The sequence below is a fragment of the Pagrus pagrus genome, assembly GCF_965226575.1.
Source record: "Pagrus pagrus genome assembly, chromosome: 15".
Lineage (NCBI taxonomy): Eukaryota > Metazoa > Chordata > Actinopteri > Spariformes > Sparidae > Pagrus > Pagrus pagrus.
In genome coordinates this window covers 21916100-21936734 of record NC_140199.1, presented here as the reverse complement: position 1 = coordinate 21936734, position 20635 = coordinate 21916100, and the positions used below count along the sequence as shown (strand labels likewise).

The 20635-nt window shown below is 39.7% G+C and overlaps 1 protein-coding gene and 1 long non-coding RNA gene across 13 annotated transcripts in view; one reads left to right on the top strand and one right to left on the bottom strand.

Annotated features, from left to right (window-relative positions):
- The window catches only part of LOC311270261, a 91812-nt gene that overhangs the window by 2047 nt on the left and 69130 nt on the right, over nucleotides 1-20635 (top strand). For 10 of the 12 annotated variants that reach the window (XR_014624202.1, XR_014624203.1, XR_014624204.1 and 7 more), the window contains exons 2-4: nucleotides 1255-1362; nucleotides 11426-11561; nucleotides 11930-12064. This is a non-coding gene — a long non-coding RNA (uncharacterized lncRNA). Of the gene's footprint in view, nucleotides 1-1141; nucleotides 1162-1254; nucleotides 1363-11425; nucleotides 11562-11918; nucleotides 12065-20635 lie in introns of those variants that run through there. The other 2 variants (XR_014624209.1, XR_014624207.1) reach the window with 2 other exon arrangements.
- On the bottom strand, nucleotides 8485-19247 carry bmp5 (bone morphogenetic protein 5). The gene is made up of 7 exons (XM_084375023.1): nucleotides 18436-19247; nucleotides 15739-15931; nucleotides 11910-12058; nucleotides 11348-11545; nucleotides 9879-9955; nucleotides 9622-9732; nucleotides 8485-9476 (listed from the first exon to the last, which is right to left on the bottom strand). Exons 1-7 carry the CDS (start codon nucleotides 18956-18958, stop codon nucleotides 9327-9329), a joined length of 1401 nt encoding a protein of 466 aa, XP_084231149.1. The 5' UTR covers nucleotides 18959-19247; the 3' UTR covers nucleotides 8485-9326.

Genomic DNA, 20635 nt, shown 5'->3' with positions numbered 1-20635 from the left:
TGCACTTCAGACTGGAGATTCTTGGAAGGGAAGACATGATATATAAACGTGATTGCAGGTGCAGGGAGAATTAGGAAAGAGGAGTTTCTGCAAGTGCAAATGATGTGTAAACAGGTTAAATACTTCACCGTGGAAGCATTTTAACCAAGAAGCCCTCCAGCTAACTCTATATCTTGATTCAACAACAAGATCAGATACGCACTGGACTCCCTGCTCCAGCGAGAATCGAAGGCTTCAGGGGGAAACAGGCTGCTTTGATTGATCTTCTGTGACCTAAACAGTTGAGGGGTTTCCATTGCCAGACGTGACAGTGCTGCCAATGTCAACTGCATGGTGTAATAAAATCCCTTGTTAAGCCAGGGCAACATTTACCAGAGAAAGAGCCATTCTTCTGAACCCAGATGTTAACAATAGAGGGGCTTAATGAAGTCCTAGCATTCAACCATCTCACCACGCTAAACTGCTCTGTGATGAGAGACCTCTGCCTCTCTCTCGGGGGAGGAGGGCGACTGGTATGATCGGCCCTGAAAATGCCTTTTTTGTAGCAGACTTCAAGGTTCATGTCTGTTGGTTGCCACCCCCTAAAATTTTAAAAATGCCTCGTGGCGTATCGCCTCTGATCACTTATTCATGGTCCTCCGAGGACACAGAAAAACAAGTGCAGCAACATTAAAGGTTGAATTTAACAACATTGAATTTTCAAATCTAATCATCAACTTTCAGCAAATTTTATTCAGCTCATTGAATTAAACCAAATCAGTGCTGGTCATTATTTTTAGCCATAACTGAATGCTTTTTATTCATCTGTTGTATTTGCCTGAAAACTAGTATTCATTCATTTGGGATCATTTCATGGTGGTCGTGGTTTGTTGTGCTTTCAGTTCCTTTCAAACCTTTTGCTTAAAGGCATCAGAGCCTGGAAGTAATGAAAACCGTGGTTTGCAGAAGTCAAAATGAGTGCATGTTATTTCTATAATAGGTCAACTATAGCACACACATTGTTATATATGTCTACTACATTTAGAAGCTCATAAACAAACTTATAATTGAGCTTTTTTTAATGTAGTATAAAGATGAGCGTGAGGATGAGATGATAACACATTAGTGTAATTTGTCGTTTGTATTTCCCGTCGGTTGCCAGAAAAATCTTGACATTTCAAGGTAAAGTTTCTTTCTCAATGTTTCTTTTTCAATCAGTGATAACTGCATAAGTCGATTAACTTTAACTGGCCTTTCAACATTTCTTCTCTCAAGGAAACGCGGCAGCGACGGTTTTATCTTGACGAATACCAGCTGCGGAAGGTCACTCTGAAGAAACGGCCTTCAGGGGCTTTTCTGCTTTTAAGAATCAATGTAATGCAGGTGAGTTGAACATTTAAAGAGGGAGATGGTGTGTAAGTAGAGAGAGTGGACATTTTACAAAAGATAGGAATGTAAAGCAGTTCATCTGACATCTTTAAGAAGAATAAAAATAGCTTTTTTGTCAGATATTAAGAGAAATAAAGGTTTGGTTTTAAGCTAACACAGATAAGTGAAACATTTTTAATAACCCCCTTCTGTAGCACATAGATTAACACAAATTACTTATTAATTGGGTCTTACAAAATTATTTATAAGAAGTGTTGGGCTGTCGCTTACGACCATTTTCATTGTTTCTTGATCAATTAATTAGTTGTTTGGTCTGTAGATTGCAACAAATTATCAAAACCGTTGGCAATTAATTGAATAATTGACAAATAATCTATCAATGGATTATTTGTAATAGCCCCAGAGTAGTAGCCCTTCAGCAGTCCTGATTTAATTTCAGAGGAGGAGGTTTTTCAGAACTCTGTGTCAGAGTTTAATGGTGGATTTTAGTATCTTATCAGTGCCAAAATAGAGCGATAAATCACTGAGGTCTGAAGTGAAATGAAGTCAAACAAACAGTCTAATTATCAGGATCGTAACAAATAAAACAGCTGCACCACCTTAAAGATGTTTCCAACCAGGGAAACTATGTAAAAGAACAATAGTCTTTTTACTTTTGTATAGATCAGGCAAACAGATATTCCCCAGACAGGAAATAGGATGTCTTTGCGTTAGTTTGCAAAATGTCTCCCGAGAACAATTTATTTTACACATGCGATTTTGGAGACAAAGCACGTGATGAATGCCTCAAAATAATAAATAATTGTGCGAACGTCAGAACATTCTGAGCTGGAAAAAGCTGCATATAAAAGAAAGAGGCTATTCTCTTCTTTTGCACTAAGAAAGAAACAGATGTGAAAAACAGCACTTTATAGAGTACAGGTTTCGGCATGGCATGAAAGGAGGTTTTAAGCTCTCAGATATACACTGAAAACAAAGTGGAAGAAAGAAAACAGGAACCAGATTAAATCAATTTTCATCCTCCATCCGTCTTCAATTTCTACATCATGGATTTGACTGAACTGTAAAAACAAGAAAGTCCTGGTGCTAAGCGAATAGCACACTCATCACCACCCTGAAAGCAATAATCATGACATAGTCCTCCATACTTGAAGAAGATGGAAGGGTTTCTTGGATATATAGTTAGAATAATTGCACCTATTCCTACAGCAGCAGACCACTCGATGGTGTATAATTGAAACTGAATCATGCTGCACAAAAGGAGCAAAGACTGAATACATATGATAAACCGCCACTTCATCTCGCATCCATTATATTCAGCTACGGACCAAGAGAAAAAAAAATAATGACCACAAACACTTTTCTTAAAATAAAATGTAAAGCCTTTATAAAAATAGCAGCAGCCTACCTTACAGTTTCTTCAGGAAGGCAGGCCGCCCCGAGCCAACTTTCCACAGCTCCCCTTAGAGACAGCATGTGTGTTACAGATTATCCTCACAGTAATCACACTGCAGAGCGCCCTGTGGCTTTTAGTCACAAAAGCCACTGACCTGTGTGTTCAGTTTGTGTCCACACACGATTGTGACGGTTGAGCATTGATTTATAAAAATGCAATTTTTCTGGCTCTGCACGGGCAGCTTTAAAGTGACGGCTGTGGGTCTGGTGCACCCGCCTGTCCAGAATAGTGAACATTTAATTAGAAGTGTGATAAAAAAACGAATAATCATTTGGCCGCAATAAACCCAGTATAAACCTTTTTATTTCTTCACAAAGGCACTTGTTAACACCACTTTGTCACAGATTACATCCAGGCGGCGGTTCCTAAGCAGCCGGATATTTATTGGTCAGAATTTTATATTATACCTTGGAGGACTTCATGGCTGGATTACGGCTACGACTGGCTCATAAAGAATGGAGATTTCCTTCACTGTATCCATATCGCTGGTGGGAGAGAAATTGAATTTCACAGCAAAATGTACAGCAGCCAGAATGCCGGGCTAAGTGGCGGCTGTTGACATCTCTATTTGCTTTCTAAATTCCTACAGTAGCATGTTTTGTTCATTATTTTTATTGTGGTGTGAGAAGATGACAGGACAGATAAACGTCAACCTGGTGAAGTCATACATTTTGGCGCGGGGCTGAGTATCATCCAAATTTCTTCATACTAGCGTCAGTACAATAACTTAGTTTCGGTACAGATTATTTTAAGGCGTATCAGCAACTGTAGGAGACCTCAGGATTTTGAATCCGACCAGACATTACAGAAGACGACACTAGCTTTTGATATTTGGCTCTACAAACTCATTTTAGTTGGTACCAAAGATATATTAAGGTAGCCATAGAAAATACTAGGCTGATGATTCTGCACTGTATGATTAAACACAGCCTGTGTGTCATCCTCCCAGTCCTTTTTCCTCACACTCCATGTAGTGTAATGTGCATTTAAGACAGAAATTGCCTGAAAGATAACCTTTAAGTGGTGACACCACTCAGGATCCACTTAGGATCCACTATTGTGACACATCTATCCAATTTAAGTACAAAATAATATGACATATTAGACATCCTCCTGACATGGTGAAATTCAGTATGTGATGTTGTTTTCCTTTAATCAGCCGGAGAAAAGTGACTATGACACAGTGGCAGCTGCAGTTCTGCTGAGTATAACCTCCAATCTACAGTATAAACACTACTAGACTTTAAATAGTCTTGGCTACTGAAGTGATGATGATTTACTCAGAGTCGGTGATTTAAATTGAAAAGATTTGGACCAAAGGCCTTCTTGGAGGGTTTTTCATTTTAAAAAACATCAGACCAGAAGGTTTTAATAAAGCGAGTTTACCTTTATAGAGTGAACTGCTGCTTTTGTTCTTTATTCCTTCCCTTACTTCATAATTGTGCCCAGATATGCCCAGAGTCTTCTAATGTACCTTCTTCTGGCAGGGTATTAAAACATTGGTTTAAAAAGCTCTGTGATACAGTAAATCAGCATCATTAATACAAGACAAAGACTTCCTTGGCCTGAGAAAGGTTAATAGCCTGCGCATCTGCTTTGGTTTGTATTTTTCCTTTAAACCTTTTTTTTAATTGTATGTGTTCTTTGACATAAATTGTACAGTAGATGGGCGACAGGAGGAAATAACTAACCTGCATAAAGGAGACTGAAGACATTGTTATCATGTCGGACGCTTTTATTTCTGCTGAAACAAAACTTCTCATGGAAAATATGTTTAATAGAGGCTGCATTCAATGAAGAAAAGTCAATGGAAAGCCCAACGAGAACTTGAAAAACAACTGCGCGTAAATACTTTTAATCATATACAATGTAAACAAAGGGTTTAAATGTATGCTTTTAGTTTATGAACTGACTCATCAAAGAGAGGCACTGCTAAACAGTACTGAATAATGAATTTCAGCTGATCCATACATTTTAAAGCTCAAGACTTCAAAACATATAAACAGTTTAATGCACAGGTGCCATCTCTAATGGTAATGGGAAGTGACAGTTGAGTTCACAAACAGTCTGTTGTAGCTCCGAGAGCCCAGAACCCCTCTCTCTTCTCTGGCTGGGGAAGCTAATGTGCATATGTGAATAACAAGCAAACATACTGGTGTTTTCTGCGTTGCCCTCTGCCGGGACACATTCCTCGCTGGTCCTGCTGCAGCCTTGTCATACCAAACAACATGTAAAAATGTGACCCATATGGTCTGCCTTTTCAAGAGGGACTGATTGAGCTGTATGGAAGTCATAGCCCACCCACAGAACGCAAATAAGGAGAACCATATGTGGGGAGATGAATTAGGTAAACTGCACAACATTTTTATTAGATACAATTTCACTTGCCTTGTGGATGGACTGCAAGGTGACACTCTGAAAATAAACTCTGAGCCGCAGAAAGAAAAAGACCTCTCGTTAACAGAGGGTAAGTCAATGAAACATGGAATTACTAAACCAAATGAACAATAACTATTATGATTTGTAGTTGTATTAGATTGACCGAAATGTGATCAAAATAAGCATCATGTCAATCATCTAAGCTGTTTGCATTAGAGCTGACTGAACAATAATTGAGCGCATTAATGACACTCAAAGTCGTAACATTTTACTGTAAGGGTTTTTTTTAAAACTATACCTGGCATGTAAAACTCCATGAAGACTGTGAACAAATGTTTAGTTTCACAGTTTATCGATGTTTGTGTAAAATCCAACTTTTCTGTCACAAACTGTGACCACATTTCATTTTCATGTAGAAAAACAAATGTTCTCATTCAGAACTATTGTTTACAAAATGAATAACAACTTAAAATACTTTAAATACACCATAAATAAATATAGGAAGTGTTTTACAAGGCTGGGAAGCCATAACGAGGTTCCAAAGAGGTCTATGTGCCATTAGCTACACATATGTTAAAAATATGGATGTTTTTTATTCTTGGTTGGCACACAAAGTAAGAAAAAAACGATACCTTTCACTTTCAATGTCTCCAAACCAATTTGGTTGCATGCTTTCACATAATTAAAAACTGTTCCTAATTATCTTGAGTTACTTTGAATCTCAGAAGTTAAGAGCCTGTTAATGTGGAAGAGTGAGGCAGGACAGTCTGCTAAATATTACATTTTTTGTGTTTAATCTTTGAGGACATCTCCGCATGGACTCCAGCACGAACACCTCTGTCGGTGGTCCGACCAGATCAGTGGCTCGTTACGCCTGCTTTTTGTTTTTCTTTTGTAGCATTCGTCAACGTGTTTCCTGCTTGTGATGGTTTGGATTAGATTAAAAATAAAAATGATCTGAATCATCAAGCATTTGCCACTTTTGACAGGCTGCCAGTCCCGGCCTGCTAAAAGCTTCAAGATGATCTCTCCTCACTAAATTTATCACATTTGCTGAACAAAAGGATATGCTCTTAACAGCCGCCCACATGGACGAGTCTGTTTTCTCAATCAGGTTAAGAGAATAAACATGTTTGTGGTAAAAAAAAACGTAATATCAGCAACTGGAAACCCATCCTGACATTATGTAACGTTGTTTATGTAAAGCCAACAGTATGTTGTGACATATGCTATAAACCTGAGGGCATGATGCATGAATAATTCACAAGAAACCCTCATGAAAAGTAAACTGCAGTGGGTTGTGACCTTTTTCCAGCATGTTTCAGAAGTGGCCAGTGGAAGTGCTGATCTGATGAATGTCAAGGCACCTCTGACTCACTGCAGCCTGTTTTTGACCACGGGGGTCTCGGAGGAGAAGGGGCCACTATATTAATCTGCCCTGAGTATGGCAATTGTTAGCGTCTCCTTTCATGTGGTCAGGAGGTTGCTGTCGAGAGGGCTGCGTAGTTTTGGGAGAACTTAAATAGGAGCTCATTCATAGCAGCTTACAGAAAAGGACGAAATGTAGCTGAATTGGAAAGAATCCATGATATTAAACAGTAGATGGGATTGTGAAGTGCTAGGAGTAATCATGCCAGGCAACAGGCCGCAGGAATGCAAATCACCCCTCAAGCCAAGAGTTAAGTTAGCAGGTGGCCTCTTCTATTCACTGAATGTCAACACTCCTTTTAGATGGAGCCCACATAACATCTGGACAGGCCAGCCACTGCTTTTAATTAAGTGAAATACAGTCACTCAATGTTCTGCCATGTCAGAGAGAAAAAAAAAATGTTATAAAAGTGGGAGGGTAGGGGGAGAAAAAGTGCAACAGTACATATCCTGTGTTCAGTGAAGGTCAACACAGTTGTGTAAATAAATATTAATCCTTAACCTAATCCCTAGATTTCCAAGACCATTAAAAATACCTGCGTAACCAGAGCACTTCTCTTGAAATGGCACGTTCTCTCGCATTTCTCTGGAAATTCTACTTAACCCGAACGAGGAGGAAATACAACAACACTTGCTGAGGTTAGTTTATGGCCTCCACTTTGTTTCCAGGGGTGAATCTTAGCTCAGAGCAGATGACAACCAGAGTTCAAGACTAACATCATTTCTGGGGGCCATAGCAAATGTGTTTGCCTTAAAAAGAGATATTCTCTGGTAGGCCTCTGTGATAAAAGAGATGTATGTACGAATATGTCTATCCAATAACAAATGACAATCTGAATGTGCTAAACCCAAGAAAAGTATGATATTAATATCCAAAAGGTCACGGTAAACTCAGTGGCGACAGAGGCGACCCCCTATTTTTCCGTGATTGTAACACATTGTGACCAACGAATTTGTGCTTAAAGTGGCAGGAGGAGAGCTAGGTAGCTGTTAGCTTTCAGAAGCCGATGGGCAGCAGAGTGCTGTGGTGTGTTTTAGTGAGCTACCAAGCTAACAGAGCTAACAGCTTAACAAACAGCGGTCTGAGAGTTTCTTCTTGAAGGCACATTAAATGTTAAAAGTCGGTGAACTGCAGATAATGTGACAACACAACAGGTTTACAGTAAATAAATGTACTTAAGTATTCAAACTGACAGCAGTTTGGATGTAAAAGTACTTTGAATGCTAATACTTTTAACTATAGATGACAATAAAGTAAAGGAACATTTTGATTTTGGGTTTACATTTTCTTCAGGATGGTAAAAATTGTTTTAAAAGATCGTCTGGGATGGTGGTTAAAAAAAACTGATGACAACTTCTAAAACATGAGTGCAAAGAATGCAAGAGATGTGCCATACACATCACATAAATCAGATGCTGGATGCTATCTTTCCCCATAATCAGGAAGGGATTGCTTACAAAATGATATACCTTACTCTGCTGGCAGCCTCATGATAATAACCCTTCCTGGCTCTCTTTGGAGGTCACAGCACTGCAATATTGCGAGCACTGTACCACTAGCATTACCACTCCCCAAGAGCATGTCAACAGGCTCCATGGGTGGACCTCTAGTTTACATCATACTTGTCAAACATTTGTAAATCTGAGACGGTAGTCCGGCAACAGTGTGTAAAACATCCGCAGAAGCCCAAACAGAAATACAAAAGGCCAACTTCAATTCGAAAAGACTGGAGGACTTGCAGCTGGAGGAGGAGGAGGGGAAAAAGCTCCTAGATGAAATGCATAGTGGGTGATAAATGGATGAAGTAAAGGCAAATGATAAGAGTTTCTCAAGTGGTACATTTATTAAAATACACAACACTCTACATGAAGATATACTTTCCCCAAACATTTGCTAGAATTAGTGTGGAGCAATGACATTTGCAGTCCACAGAGGAATGAGAAAACAGTGTTCATTCCAGACTGACATAATCCCCTTCTGAGGACACACTCTCTTATAAAAAAAACAAAAAAAGCTGGCGTGTAAAAGGTGAAACAGTATCAGTGCTGAAAGACGGTGACAGCTTGAAAATAGCTTTGGGCAGTTTGGTTTAGATTAGAGAACACTCACTGTGTTTTTTCCTAGCGAGCCAATTGGATTATCAAAAGCCTGTAAAAGTTGTGATATTAAAGTTAACAGCATCACCTTGAGTCCTCCTTTGTTATATTAACTTGTGATGCCGCATTTTGTGACATAATTCTGTTTGCATCAGTCATTTATTGGTCCATCACACAAAAAAAGAAACAAATAACAAAATTAACATGAGGAAAACAAATCACGTACTGACATCGCAGTGAGCATTTATAGCGCAAGTGTACCGTGAAAGAGGAAAAAACAAGCAGGAGGGGAAGCGATCTTATGTATCATGATGTCTCCAGTGAATAGTTATCTCATAAAAGTTATCATACAAACGTAACTAAGAGAGTATATGCCAACGGACACAAAAGTTAAATGATAAATGGTGTAAAGTAAAATCAACAATTTGTCCTAATCATTCAAATATTAAAATATTCAGTGCTATTTAAAAAAAAAGAAAATAAATTAGGTAATAAAACTTTATATACATAATACTGTACATCACATCACACCTGCAGCAGATGTGTTTTCCAGCGATTCCTGTCCAAGATAGCATAAATTAAAGTTACCCCCCGGCCCCTAATGGCAACCGCAAGACCTAACTACCATATTTCTATATTTCTTGAGGATGACGTTTGAGCTGTCGTCAAAGTAGAGCACTGATATTGCGTTGAGCTTGGTCGGGGCGCAGCACGGCTTTGGCACATTGTCAGGAAACATTAAATGGACCTATAAATGAGAGCACAAAGTAGGTTTAAAAGAGGTGCTACAGCAGTGAGTTTCAAATGAGTTACAACTGCCAAGAACATTATGGTAGCTTATAACGCCATTTTAATGCAGTACACATATGCAATGCACTCTAAAGGATACTTACCAGGGTTTGAACAATTGCGTGATTTGTTGCGTTCATGTGTGCATTGAGTGGGAAAGAGCATTCACCGTCGCAGTAGAAAGCAGCGTAACCCTCAGGTGCAATGATCCAATCCTTAACAAACAATGAGCTTCTATTATTTATGACACATGTTGAGCTTTTTCGAGTGTCACCTTATGATCTTAATAAAAATGCACTGTTCATTGTGTTATTATCACTTAATGTTATACATAAATGTTTCGTGATATAAGATCATTTACCTGCCAGCCCAAATCTCGAAAACTGACATAAAGTTCATGCTTCTTGCAGGCTTGCTTCTGTTCACTTGTGTTATGATCTGGGAAAAAAAAAAAGTTTATTAAACATAACAGACGCTAATGATTGTTTATATCTTTTTGTTTGCTTACTGTAGAAAAGCTTTTGAACAAATGCACTCTACAAACACACAATCAGTACACAAACACAGACTTTTGTGAGTACATGCATACATCCTAGAACCATGTTAATCATAAAATAAATAAATTGGAAATATTTCCCGTAATGTTAAGCTGTTACAAAACAATGGATGTTTGAATTTGGAGTTACAGTTGTTTTCTTTCCCACATCAGTGTGTGAGGTGTGTCATATATTTACACAACAGGCAAATTATCCATGAGGGTTGCAATAATCCAAAAACTGTTTTTGGGTTATTAATTATTCCTTAAAATACTTCAGGATTGATGAGATGTTTATGCAATTATAGGACTGTGCCACTATCCATAATATATCTCAATCTCTCTCAGTACTTGTACTTCACCTTAATGTTATTTCAATTTAAAGGTGCAATATATATATGAATTTTTAAAATAAATAAAATTATCAACAGAATGGGAAGAAATAACATTTTTGACACTATGTCAAAGACATCTATGTATTTCTTGCAGAGATATCTGCTGAATTTAGCATGCTGAGCAGCTAGCCCCAGGCCTTAAAACCTTTTTTTCCAAGTGGTCCAAAGCAAGCTGCATGGCTAACTGAGCTAACAAGCAGTCGCTACAGTCATGGATGTATAAACACAATACAGTTAGCAGCAGTTACTCTAGTGAAATGCTGCCCCTACTTGTTGGGAGTATGAATTCTTATGTCTTGCACCTTTAATACAACTGAAATACAGATCAGAACTGAATGCTCAATAAAAGTCCAAGAAGAAGCATATTTAATTTTTAAAAATTAAAAATTGTCTTGCCCCAAAGTAGTTTTTTGTAGAAAATGCTTTTGAGAAACAAACAGAAAAACATGTCACTGAAGGAAACGAAAAGGTAAAGATTTAAGGTGTAAAGCCCTGCAGGTGGCTCCTTCACGCTGCCACGTTCATTACATCCCACCATATGAAGGTAAAGGCAAACATACAACAACAAACTAATTTACATATTAAGAACCTCACCAGTATAGGCCTAAAAATGTATGATCTACAGGTTGGCACCAAAGGAGAAGAAGGAATAAGCTGGTATTATCAAAAGGTGCTCAGCAAATATTTTAAATGTCACATTAATAGACAGTCTGTCTAGTGATTGTGGACGTGCCTTGCTGCAGGAAATGAAGTTGGTTATTCTGACAAATGGGTGGACACTGTGATGGAACGATGGCTGGATGGTATCTGTCTAATTTAGAGACCTGATATGTACAGGATAAAATAAATGATTAAAAGAACTATCGTCGCATCTTAACTGTGTCATAAAAATGCACATACCTCCGGGTTTTGGTGACCTAGATGATTCTTGTTGATTCGTTGATTTATTGCGATTGTGGTTCTTCTTCTTCCCCCCAGCAGCTCTGACAGAGCGAAGCAACACCCCGCTGGCCTTGAAGAAAGCAACCAGGAACGGCTGTTTGGACTGAGGCCCATTCCTCCCAATGATTCCAGCAGATTTTATGTTGATGCTTCGTCCTTTCAAAAACAGAAGGTAAATAAAAGTCTCGAGATATAGCTAAAGAAAAATGGGATTTTTTGACAGTTTATGACTGCTTTAAAAGCTGAGTCCAGCCTGTTTACAAATACAAGGTCAAGCCTTAAATCGTTTTTATGGATTTATTGGTAGTAAATAATAACAATCCATGAACTGTCAAATACACAAGTCACATAAGTGTGAAGTCGATGAAAATATTAGTTATTTATCAAAGGCAGACATTGTGGATTGTCTCAAAAAAAATAACTTCCTGACTTTTTCTAGTTTTAAGAGTCTGAAATAAATCTGGGAAACAAATCTGGGATGTCAAATTCATGGGAACAAAAACTGTAAAACTTCACTTACCATCTACAGTCTCCACACAGAGCTGCAGGCCCAAGTTCTGCTGTGGGTTCATCACCCAGTGGTTACTGGTGGCCGTGATGTCAAACACCAGCCATCCCCCATCGGACGCCTGTACCTTTTTGGAGTCGAGCAAGAACGTCTCTGCATCTCTAAAGGTAAGTTAAATGTTAAAATGATGCACACTCAAACAGCCTGCACAGAGAAGAGAACAGCAACTGCTACAGTGATTACTATATCTCAATCCGGTGAAAGTTATTTGGATTTTTAGTCTCTGTGGGTATGTTGGTTTTCACGATTACGACTCGGTCAGCCAGATGGTGAAATGAATGTGGTCACTTTACTGCTGCATTATAAACAAATTACAAAACCTCAGTGCTAAAGTGTGTTAAGCTCTAGAACAAATAAAAACTGACTGTGCTTCTTAATGCTGCATAGCTCTAATAGGACACAAAAAAGAAACCATATGCTCCTTTGAGGGCATTCAGACTGAATCCAAGAGGTCTTAACCGGTTAGACAGGAACAGATAAACAAGGTATCACTGACTGATCACAAATGGATGCTTTAGCCCGAACTCTGTAGCAGAAGCCAAAATCTGAGTGGCTTTTATTAGTTTCTTCATCTCTTTATCCTTTTGAAAACAAAACCTTCTTCTATAAAAAGGCCTTCAGTATTGAAAGCTGGTCATTTTGTCATTTCTGTATGTCAGCTTTGAGCTGGAGATAAAAAGAAAGCGGCACTGCTATTGTTGAAGAAGCTGTCACTTGTGCATGTGCCAAGAGTTCAGCTATTTGATTGGCCAAACACTTCAGGAGTTATGAATCATGTATATCAGCCCTTGTGTATTTTTAACATGAGCCTGACATAAGGCATCAATCAACCCCAAAGCTGAAAAAGCGGTGCTTCGCAATTTGCATTGGATTCCTTTCAAGTGGCAGATCGGATAAGGCAGCGCCTGTTCAGTTTTTGTGGTTACATTGCTGGTTGGAGGGAACCAAGATTTTCCATGTGGCCCCAATAGTTCAGGAATTATTCATGTGTTTATTACAGGTGTAATAAAACTTAACCTCATGTGGAATTTCACATAAGGTTAATCCCTATGAGTGACATACGGCTGAACTTGAAATGCACAGTATCCCACTTATAACCTGTGATAATTTAGTTTGCGCTGGTGAGTATTCACTATTCCCACAGTCGTATCCAAGAGGAAAATGTTTATCCCGCCCCTTCATCTGTGATTACTGGATGTACTGTTCCACAGAGAGTGAGTTAAAGTCAGTGGATACCAGCGACAGACGTGACTCCTCTTTCTAGACTGTTCTACCTCCTGAAAATTATGTTCATATGCAACTATTCCCCATTAGGAATTTATGTTCAGTAGCAAAGTTCAGTACCAGTGCAGGACGTAGCGTGACATTGATATAGTGGAGTGAAGGGAGGTCAGGTTGGTGTGTGGGTGTCTGACTTTAAAGGGACCCAGTGGATTTTTTGACCAGTACTATAAAGATATGAGGCAATTTGTTTTTAAGAGGTCCTCATTTTGTTAGTTTCTTCTTCCGCTCATGTGCACAAGGACAATGGTTTCCCAGATCGACAGTTAGTGGCATAAAAAATGCTGCAGAGTGCCAACAAAAGCCGTAAAAGAGAAAACTGCTAGCAAACAAACATGGCTCTGGATATGTCCTCAACCATGAACACAATGAGTTAAGAGGGTAAACATAACTTCAGGGACGTTTAACAACAGCATCTTGAGTTCAGTCTCATTCTCATATTAGTAGTGAGTTAAGTGAATGGTTTACTTATTTAACATTGATTGCAGTCACTCCAACAGTGATTTTTAAAGAACTGACACAAAGTGAGGGGGAGAGGGCAACAAAAGCCTTTATAAGGAGGTTGCTACTAAGATACATGTGACTATCTTAACCCCTTTAAGACACTGCAACAAAGTAGTTTTAATTTGCTACTTAACTTAACCATACTTAGTCTACTTCTGTGGAAATAACCGACTAAAAACGTTGGTATGTGAAGTGACCAATATTTGTGCACAGCATTAACTTTCCGTCTGATATGTTGAAGAAGAACATGAATCAGTGTGTACGGCTTTCCAAACTAAGATTTCAAAGATTTCTCACATTGGGAAAGAATTGCTCTTCTTTGTGAACGCTGACTAAAACACACTTTTCCCCATAAAGACGTGTGTGAAAACTAAAACTGTGCAGTCTTCCCCTTTAAGATGGCAGAGTCCATTGACTTGGACCTTTTCAAAGCCCAGGAGGGCCATATCTCCCCTTCAATCACCCACACACATTTTTGGCAAGCAAATGTGGGCCCACTTTTAAGTACACCCTTGTGTATTCAGCTATGTCATGGTTTAAACTTCCGGAATATTGTTAAGACAGGCAGGTGGCGGGCATAACAGTGACCACGGGAGCACCCGAGGGAGCCCCCTCACCCCCCCTCCTGAAAACATAGGCCCTCATGGTTTCATCTGGGACACGGCCAGCTTGGCAGGCAACACAAGACGAGTGATAACTGATGGACCTTCCAAGCTCCGTAAGTGGCCAACTTGCTAATGGAGTTCTCTTTATCCGAGAACTATATTTGTAAGGCAGACATGGTGCGAATGAAGGAGAACAGAGTTGGAGATAGAAAGGCGTTCTGTGCGAGTGGAAAGTTTCAACCGTGCAAGACAATAGCTGTTGGACTGTCTTGACTGTGAAAGAAGATAACTGCATGGGATAAAAATGCAACACATTTGTCTAGTTTTAACCTTTATTTCAGTGAAGTAACAGCTATTTGTGTCTTGTTTCATCCATTAGCAGTTGCAGACAGGACAATGTGTGCTGTCTGCTTTGTGTTTCACAGCATTTCAAATAACTGACAACTGGTTTGATGCAGTTCCTTAGCCTATATTCTATTTTATTTTCAAGGAAGTAGTGTTTTTGCATGTGTCTGTTGGATGGTTTGTCAGCAGGATTACACAAAAACTACTGATTGGATTTCCATGAAACTTGGATAGAGGATGGGTCTCCGGCTAGAATAGACCCCATTAACCTTTGGTGCGAATCTGAAAAAAAAAGGGATGGATCCAGCAATTTTTTCTCACTTTCTTTAATATAATTTCTCAGGGTATAAGGCATGGATCTTGATGAAAACAATCTGATGTGTTTAGGTGGGTGGTGTCTACAGTATTAGTGAGTACAGTTTGATGCAGATACAAATAAAAATTCGGATTCAGCAGATTTAAATGTTTTATATGACACTGGATTGGGGCTTGATTGAATTAGAGGGGACTGTGGGCCTTGGTGAAGGTTTGTGCTCTACTGAATGCCATTATTTTTTAATTTTTAATTTTTGATTCTTCCAGGACTGACTGATTATATTAGGCCAGATGGATTTTCTGTCAGCCTTGATACATCAATGGTGCAAGAACTATTGAGAGCTTTTACTTAAGCAGAAGTAGCAATATCAGACTTTAAAATGGAAAATAAGTGGAATTATGAGCAGCAAAATGTACCTAATGTTTGAAAAGCAAATCGACCCTGTCTGAGTGTTACTGGATTAAATGACTGATTAGAAAGCAGCCTTTTAATTTTGTACCTGGTTGAGCTGGTTTTAACTAGTTTATATATTACTGGTTAATTGAATCTGTTACAATGCATCATTTTAAGCAAGATGTCAGTGTTCTGTATGTAAAATCTTAGTTTCAAAAGCAAGACAGTCAGATAAATGTAGTTGAGTGAAAAGAAGCACCTCAAAATTGTTCTGAAATACGGTAGTTACAATCCTGCACTGCCTTCAATGTTTATTTTTGGTTGTCTAGATACTTACTTGTTTTGATATTCCTTGATGACTTGATATATGGAAACCTTCAGAGTGATATTGTCGTAGCGGGAATGACTGCGGTCCTTGTAGATCCGAAACTCCGCAGCAGTCACCGCCTCTCCGTCCGGGATCTGAGTCAGATCAAAACGGAACTCCTTGTAGTGTCTTCGCTGATGAGAAAAATCTTTATCTTTCTCGACTGGGAAAGAAAATATTTCATGATGAATTTCACTTTTACTGGCAGCAAAGTAAATCAAAAAATACGACTTCAACTCCTGCGCCGCTGTGTGTGTTGCTCAAAGGAGGAAATATGCCGGCATTAACGCACAGAAAAAGAGTAATTTATCACATCTTCTTTTACATTCCAGGTCCAATCCAAACATTTTGACTACCAACAAAAGCACTTTCCAGTTCATTAAATCAGTCAACTGAATACAGGTAGCGGTTCCCAGACAGGCCCTCTACTGTGTGCCTAACTGCATTCTCCGGCCATGATGAATGGGCTGTCAGTTAAGAAAAACAGGCTGATTTCAATTAAAGACACTTTCGTCTGCTCCTCAAGTGAGAGAAAAGACCAGACAGGATTCTTCAACGTCATGTCAGCGTCTACTCTGACCTCATTTCTGACCTTATACTGACCTCCTGTAGGTTTCATACAATGAGTTAAGAGACTTTAATGACCTTTAACCTTTAAAACTAAATATTTCTAATATAATGAGTAACTGAACATGTCTTTGTTTTGACCTTTCATTTTTGAAAAAACTCAAAACATGTAAGATTATTTTAGATTTTTCCGGCACGGAAATAAATAAAAGATATGTGCAGCTTGATTTTCAGAGTGTTGCATCAAGATTTTTTTTAGATAAAATAAAGCCTATCAATGCAATGGATCTAATAACAGCATCAAAGAGCTTCAGTGTATCATGCCGACAAAAGATACTTTGATGCTACTGAAAAGTGACTGTCTCGCACCCCAGAAAAAGAGGCATGTGGCTGAGGTCAGTGGACTTTCTGACATACGCAGTGATAACATGCAGTGTGTTTGAATAATATTTTATCAACAGAGAAGGACTGCGGTTACTTAGCACAAACAGGTCAGAGGTCAGGTCTGACTTTTTACCCACCGAGAGTGTTCCATTATATTAGCCACGGGCAGTAATCTGAAGCAGAAGTGCCAACGAGAGTGTACCGCATTTAACTTTCAAATGGCTAAAGATTAAATAACATTGGCTTAACTCCGAAGGTGAGTCGCATGCATGTTCTACCCGAACAATGTTTTGTTAAGAAGGGAATTAATAACTGTGACTATTGCTTGACTAAATGGTTTTTTAACAGCTGACATCTTATTTACACTGTGGAAGCTGAAAAGGTTACAGTAAACATATTAAACTACACGAAACGCCACAGAGACGTTTCTTAAAACAGTTGAGGTCAGTAGCTATATTTGAGTGTACTGTAATAAAGACAGAGCCCCATTGAACACTTCACTGACAGTCCCCAGAACGAGAGCAGAGCTTTCAAGGCTGACAGTGTACATGCCCTGCTATAGTGGTAAGTGGAAACAGATGGGCTCGGGCCAAGGTGAGGGATTATACTTCAAGGCAACTCTACGCAAATTCGCTTTTACATGTTTTTGCTGTATATTTAAGAAAATTAAATCCTTAACACTACAATACCAACTTTATCCTAAGTTCACTTCTGGTTGTTTTTATCATCATTCATTCAGGACTCTGCGAGAGCTGCACCATATTTCACTTCTGAGATCTTTTCCATCTGGTTTAATATTTTAATTGTCATTAAAGAAACATAAATGCTGCAAATAACACAAACGTCAAGAATGGAGCGACTGCTTTCTCCTGGTGACAGAACCTCCAGATACACAGACATCAGTCAATATCACAACCCTTTTAACAACAGGAAATAATTCAGACCAATTTTCTCAAGGTCAGACAGTCATCTGATAAGTCTCTCTGAACTGCTGGGTTAAGGGTCGCGGCTACTGAACAAACACAACCATTATACCGATCAGCTGCCTTTTAATAGAAAGCAGCACAAATTGAGAGGGTCAGACTGTTGGGCCTAATTCTGTTAAATGCACACAAATTTCAGGCAAAGGCCAAAGCAGCTGAACACCGATGACACATTTATACATGTAGAAATAAAAAATAAAAAACTGTCTGAGTGAGAGGAAGTCAACAACTGTTAATCTTCACTCAGAAGATAAGATTCTTTTTATAGTACAGCGTAGCTAAAAATAGTTTGACATAATCAACATGTATCAAATCATCTTGACAAATGTGATTAATTGCACCACATCAAGAGGCCAGGAAATATATGAATGGATCAGACCAGGCCTGACTCTGGCACTACACAGATGAAGGCTTCAAGCTGCAGTATTTAATAGTTCTTTGTCTGTAGTGCATTGTTTAGAAAAATTGCAATTTAATGTGCAAAATAGTGGGCTTTTTAACAAGCAAACAGATAAAGCTGATCCAAATAAAACTTTATTATTTACTTTAAAGTGGAGGGAATGAAGACAAACAAGACTTTTAAAAAAACATGAGTTGTAGATTTGCGCACTAAAGTGTTGCACCTCTAAATAATATCGACCCCGGCCTCTCCTGCAGTCTCATTTCGATTACTAACATCATTTTTGATTGAAGGAAACCTGATAATAAATTACCCTGCTGTAACAACACTTACCTAAATTGACAAAACTCATAACCATGTCGGCGTCGTTGAGAAAGTTGGTGTCGTGCGCTGAGGTGAGCGCGGGGCTGTGGCCTAACAGAGGGGCCGCGCGGTAAGGCTGCGCCACACGAGAGTACCCGGCATGCTGGGGGCTGTAGTACCCTTTCCTGGAGTGCCCTTGAGCCTTGGCACCGAAGCTCTTGCCCGCGCCCTGCTGTGGCTGCTGCTGCTGCTGCTGCACCCCCGCCACCTCCTCCTCCTCCTCCACGGCCATGGCGTTGTACAGGTCGAGCATGAAGAGCGGCGCGGAGGACGCCTGCTTCCCGGGAGAGAAGGGCCTCGGCCGGTGGGGCAAGCCCAGGATGGAGAGGATCTCTCTCTGGATCTCCCTGCGTTCGTGATTGCGCAACCTCCTGTAAATAAAACTGGAGTGCACATGGTTGTCACTTAGCCCGCAATGAGCGCAGGACAGAAAACTCAGGCAGCTCCAGGCGAGTCCGAGCACAGCGCGGCTCAAAGGTGTAAGCGCTGTCATCTTGACAAATAGTTCTCTGTGGGCTGTGGAGGTGAACTACATCGCACTCTGTGGGGAAAACAATTTATATCTCTGCCAATATGGAATCATAGACTTCCCATATTAAACAGAGGCACCACCAACTTTCACGCGCTCTGCTGTTGGACACCAGTCAGCCCTTCTACAAATGAGGTATCAGCTTGCACAAAAGTCGTCGCTCCTCTCCTGTGCGCGATGCTCCTCCAGCAGTATTTACTCCTCCAGGGTCCATCCAAAGTCTCCGCACACACCAAGTATTTATGGAGATATGACCCCGTCCCTCACCTTACTCCTCTGTGATGCAGGATCACGTAGGTACGCCCATAACGTCCAGGGATCACCCGGAGTTTCCAGGAGTGGATGAAACGTGTTCAACTGTGTCAAAAATGAACAGAGAGCAGCTCTCGACTCATGCTCGCATTTTTCTTTTTTCTTTTTTTTTTTTTTTCCTTCTCTCCCCTTGAGAGTGGGGCTAGTTGCCCTTCGAGTCCATCCCACACGTTTTGTTTTTGCATCCACCTTTAGCTGCTGCAGTAAAACCTCAGGCCGGTCCCATGATGAATGTGGCGGCTCGGGAGTGTAAAAGGAGACACTTGAAATCCGAGAGGCCGGTCTTAACGAGTGAAAGAATAATGACAGAGCCTTTTAATCACCTCAAGTTATTGAAGTCCGGGGTGTTTATGGGAGAGGGCTCCAGCTGCATTGAGCACCAACAACAAGGATCCTGTTTTAATTCTCTAAAGGTTAAACATGATCCTCTTGGATGCAAAAACATACTTCATTAAATATGGGCAAACAAGTGGGCTGCACTTAAAGCTCCACTACAGTACAGTATTCCCATGTAGGGAAAAAATAAACACTCAAGGATACTTAAAATTCAGAATTAAGAACCCACTGCTGGTCTCTATACTCTACAATGATTTACATTTAATTATAAAAGCTCACTTTGAGTGCTTATATATAGTTAATTTAAAGCAAAGAGGCTTAATACCAAAAGGCCCCGTGCTCAGTGGAGCTTTAAGTAAACAATATGTTGAAGTGAGTATGCTGGGATAACTGAAAACATAAACAGTCAGAGGTTTCCATGTGATGGGTGGCTGCTGTCCAAACTGAAAATAAAAAAAGGAAGCTCCTGCTAAGATAAAGTAGCTCCTGGACATGCTGGGATGTTACCACATAGCGCCATCTAGTGTACAGAGCGACAACACTTCAGTCGTTATTTCTGAAGTATCACTCTAACACACCGAGACACCGCCCACAGAAGCTTCCTACAGCTGCACTTCTGTCCAAGTTTCCTAACGCTGCCTCCTCAGAGTCAGAGGAGGATGCAGGAGGTGATGATCTCTTCCTTTTCTTTCCACGGCCATCGCACTTCATCCTTTTTCCTTCGCTCACAGCTCACACCACACCCCAAGAAAGTCTAAAAACATTTTCCAGGACAACAGATGAGATTGATGATGTGACGGAGTTCTGGAATCAAGGACTGACGGGGCTGCAGGACCCTCTAAAACAACAGCATTATAAAAAACATTAATTGATTGTCCACATGATATAAAAACTTTCTTTGATCATGAAGCGTAATGTTACTTAATAGTTCTCTGGTTTATCAGTCAAGTGTGTGAACTACGCTGCAGACTGGAGTCTCTGTGTGATATATGC

Excerpts from the sequence above, each read along its gene's own strand:
- bmp5 (XM_084375023.1), bottom strand. The coding sequence starts at position 18,958 with ATGACAGCGCTTACACCTTTGAGCCGCGCTGTGCTCGGACTCGCCTGG. Across the intron at positions 15,932-18,435 it reads TATGAGTTTTGTCAATTTAG|TCGAGAAAGATAAAGATTTT; the intron begins GTAAGTGTTGTT and ends TTTCTTTCCCAG. Across the intron at positions 9,956-11,347 it reads TAGGTCACCAAAACCCGGAG|ATCATAACACAAGTGAACAG; the intron begins GTATGTGCATTT and ends TTTTTTTCCCAG.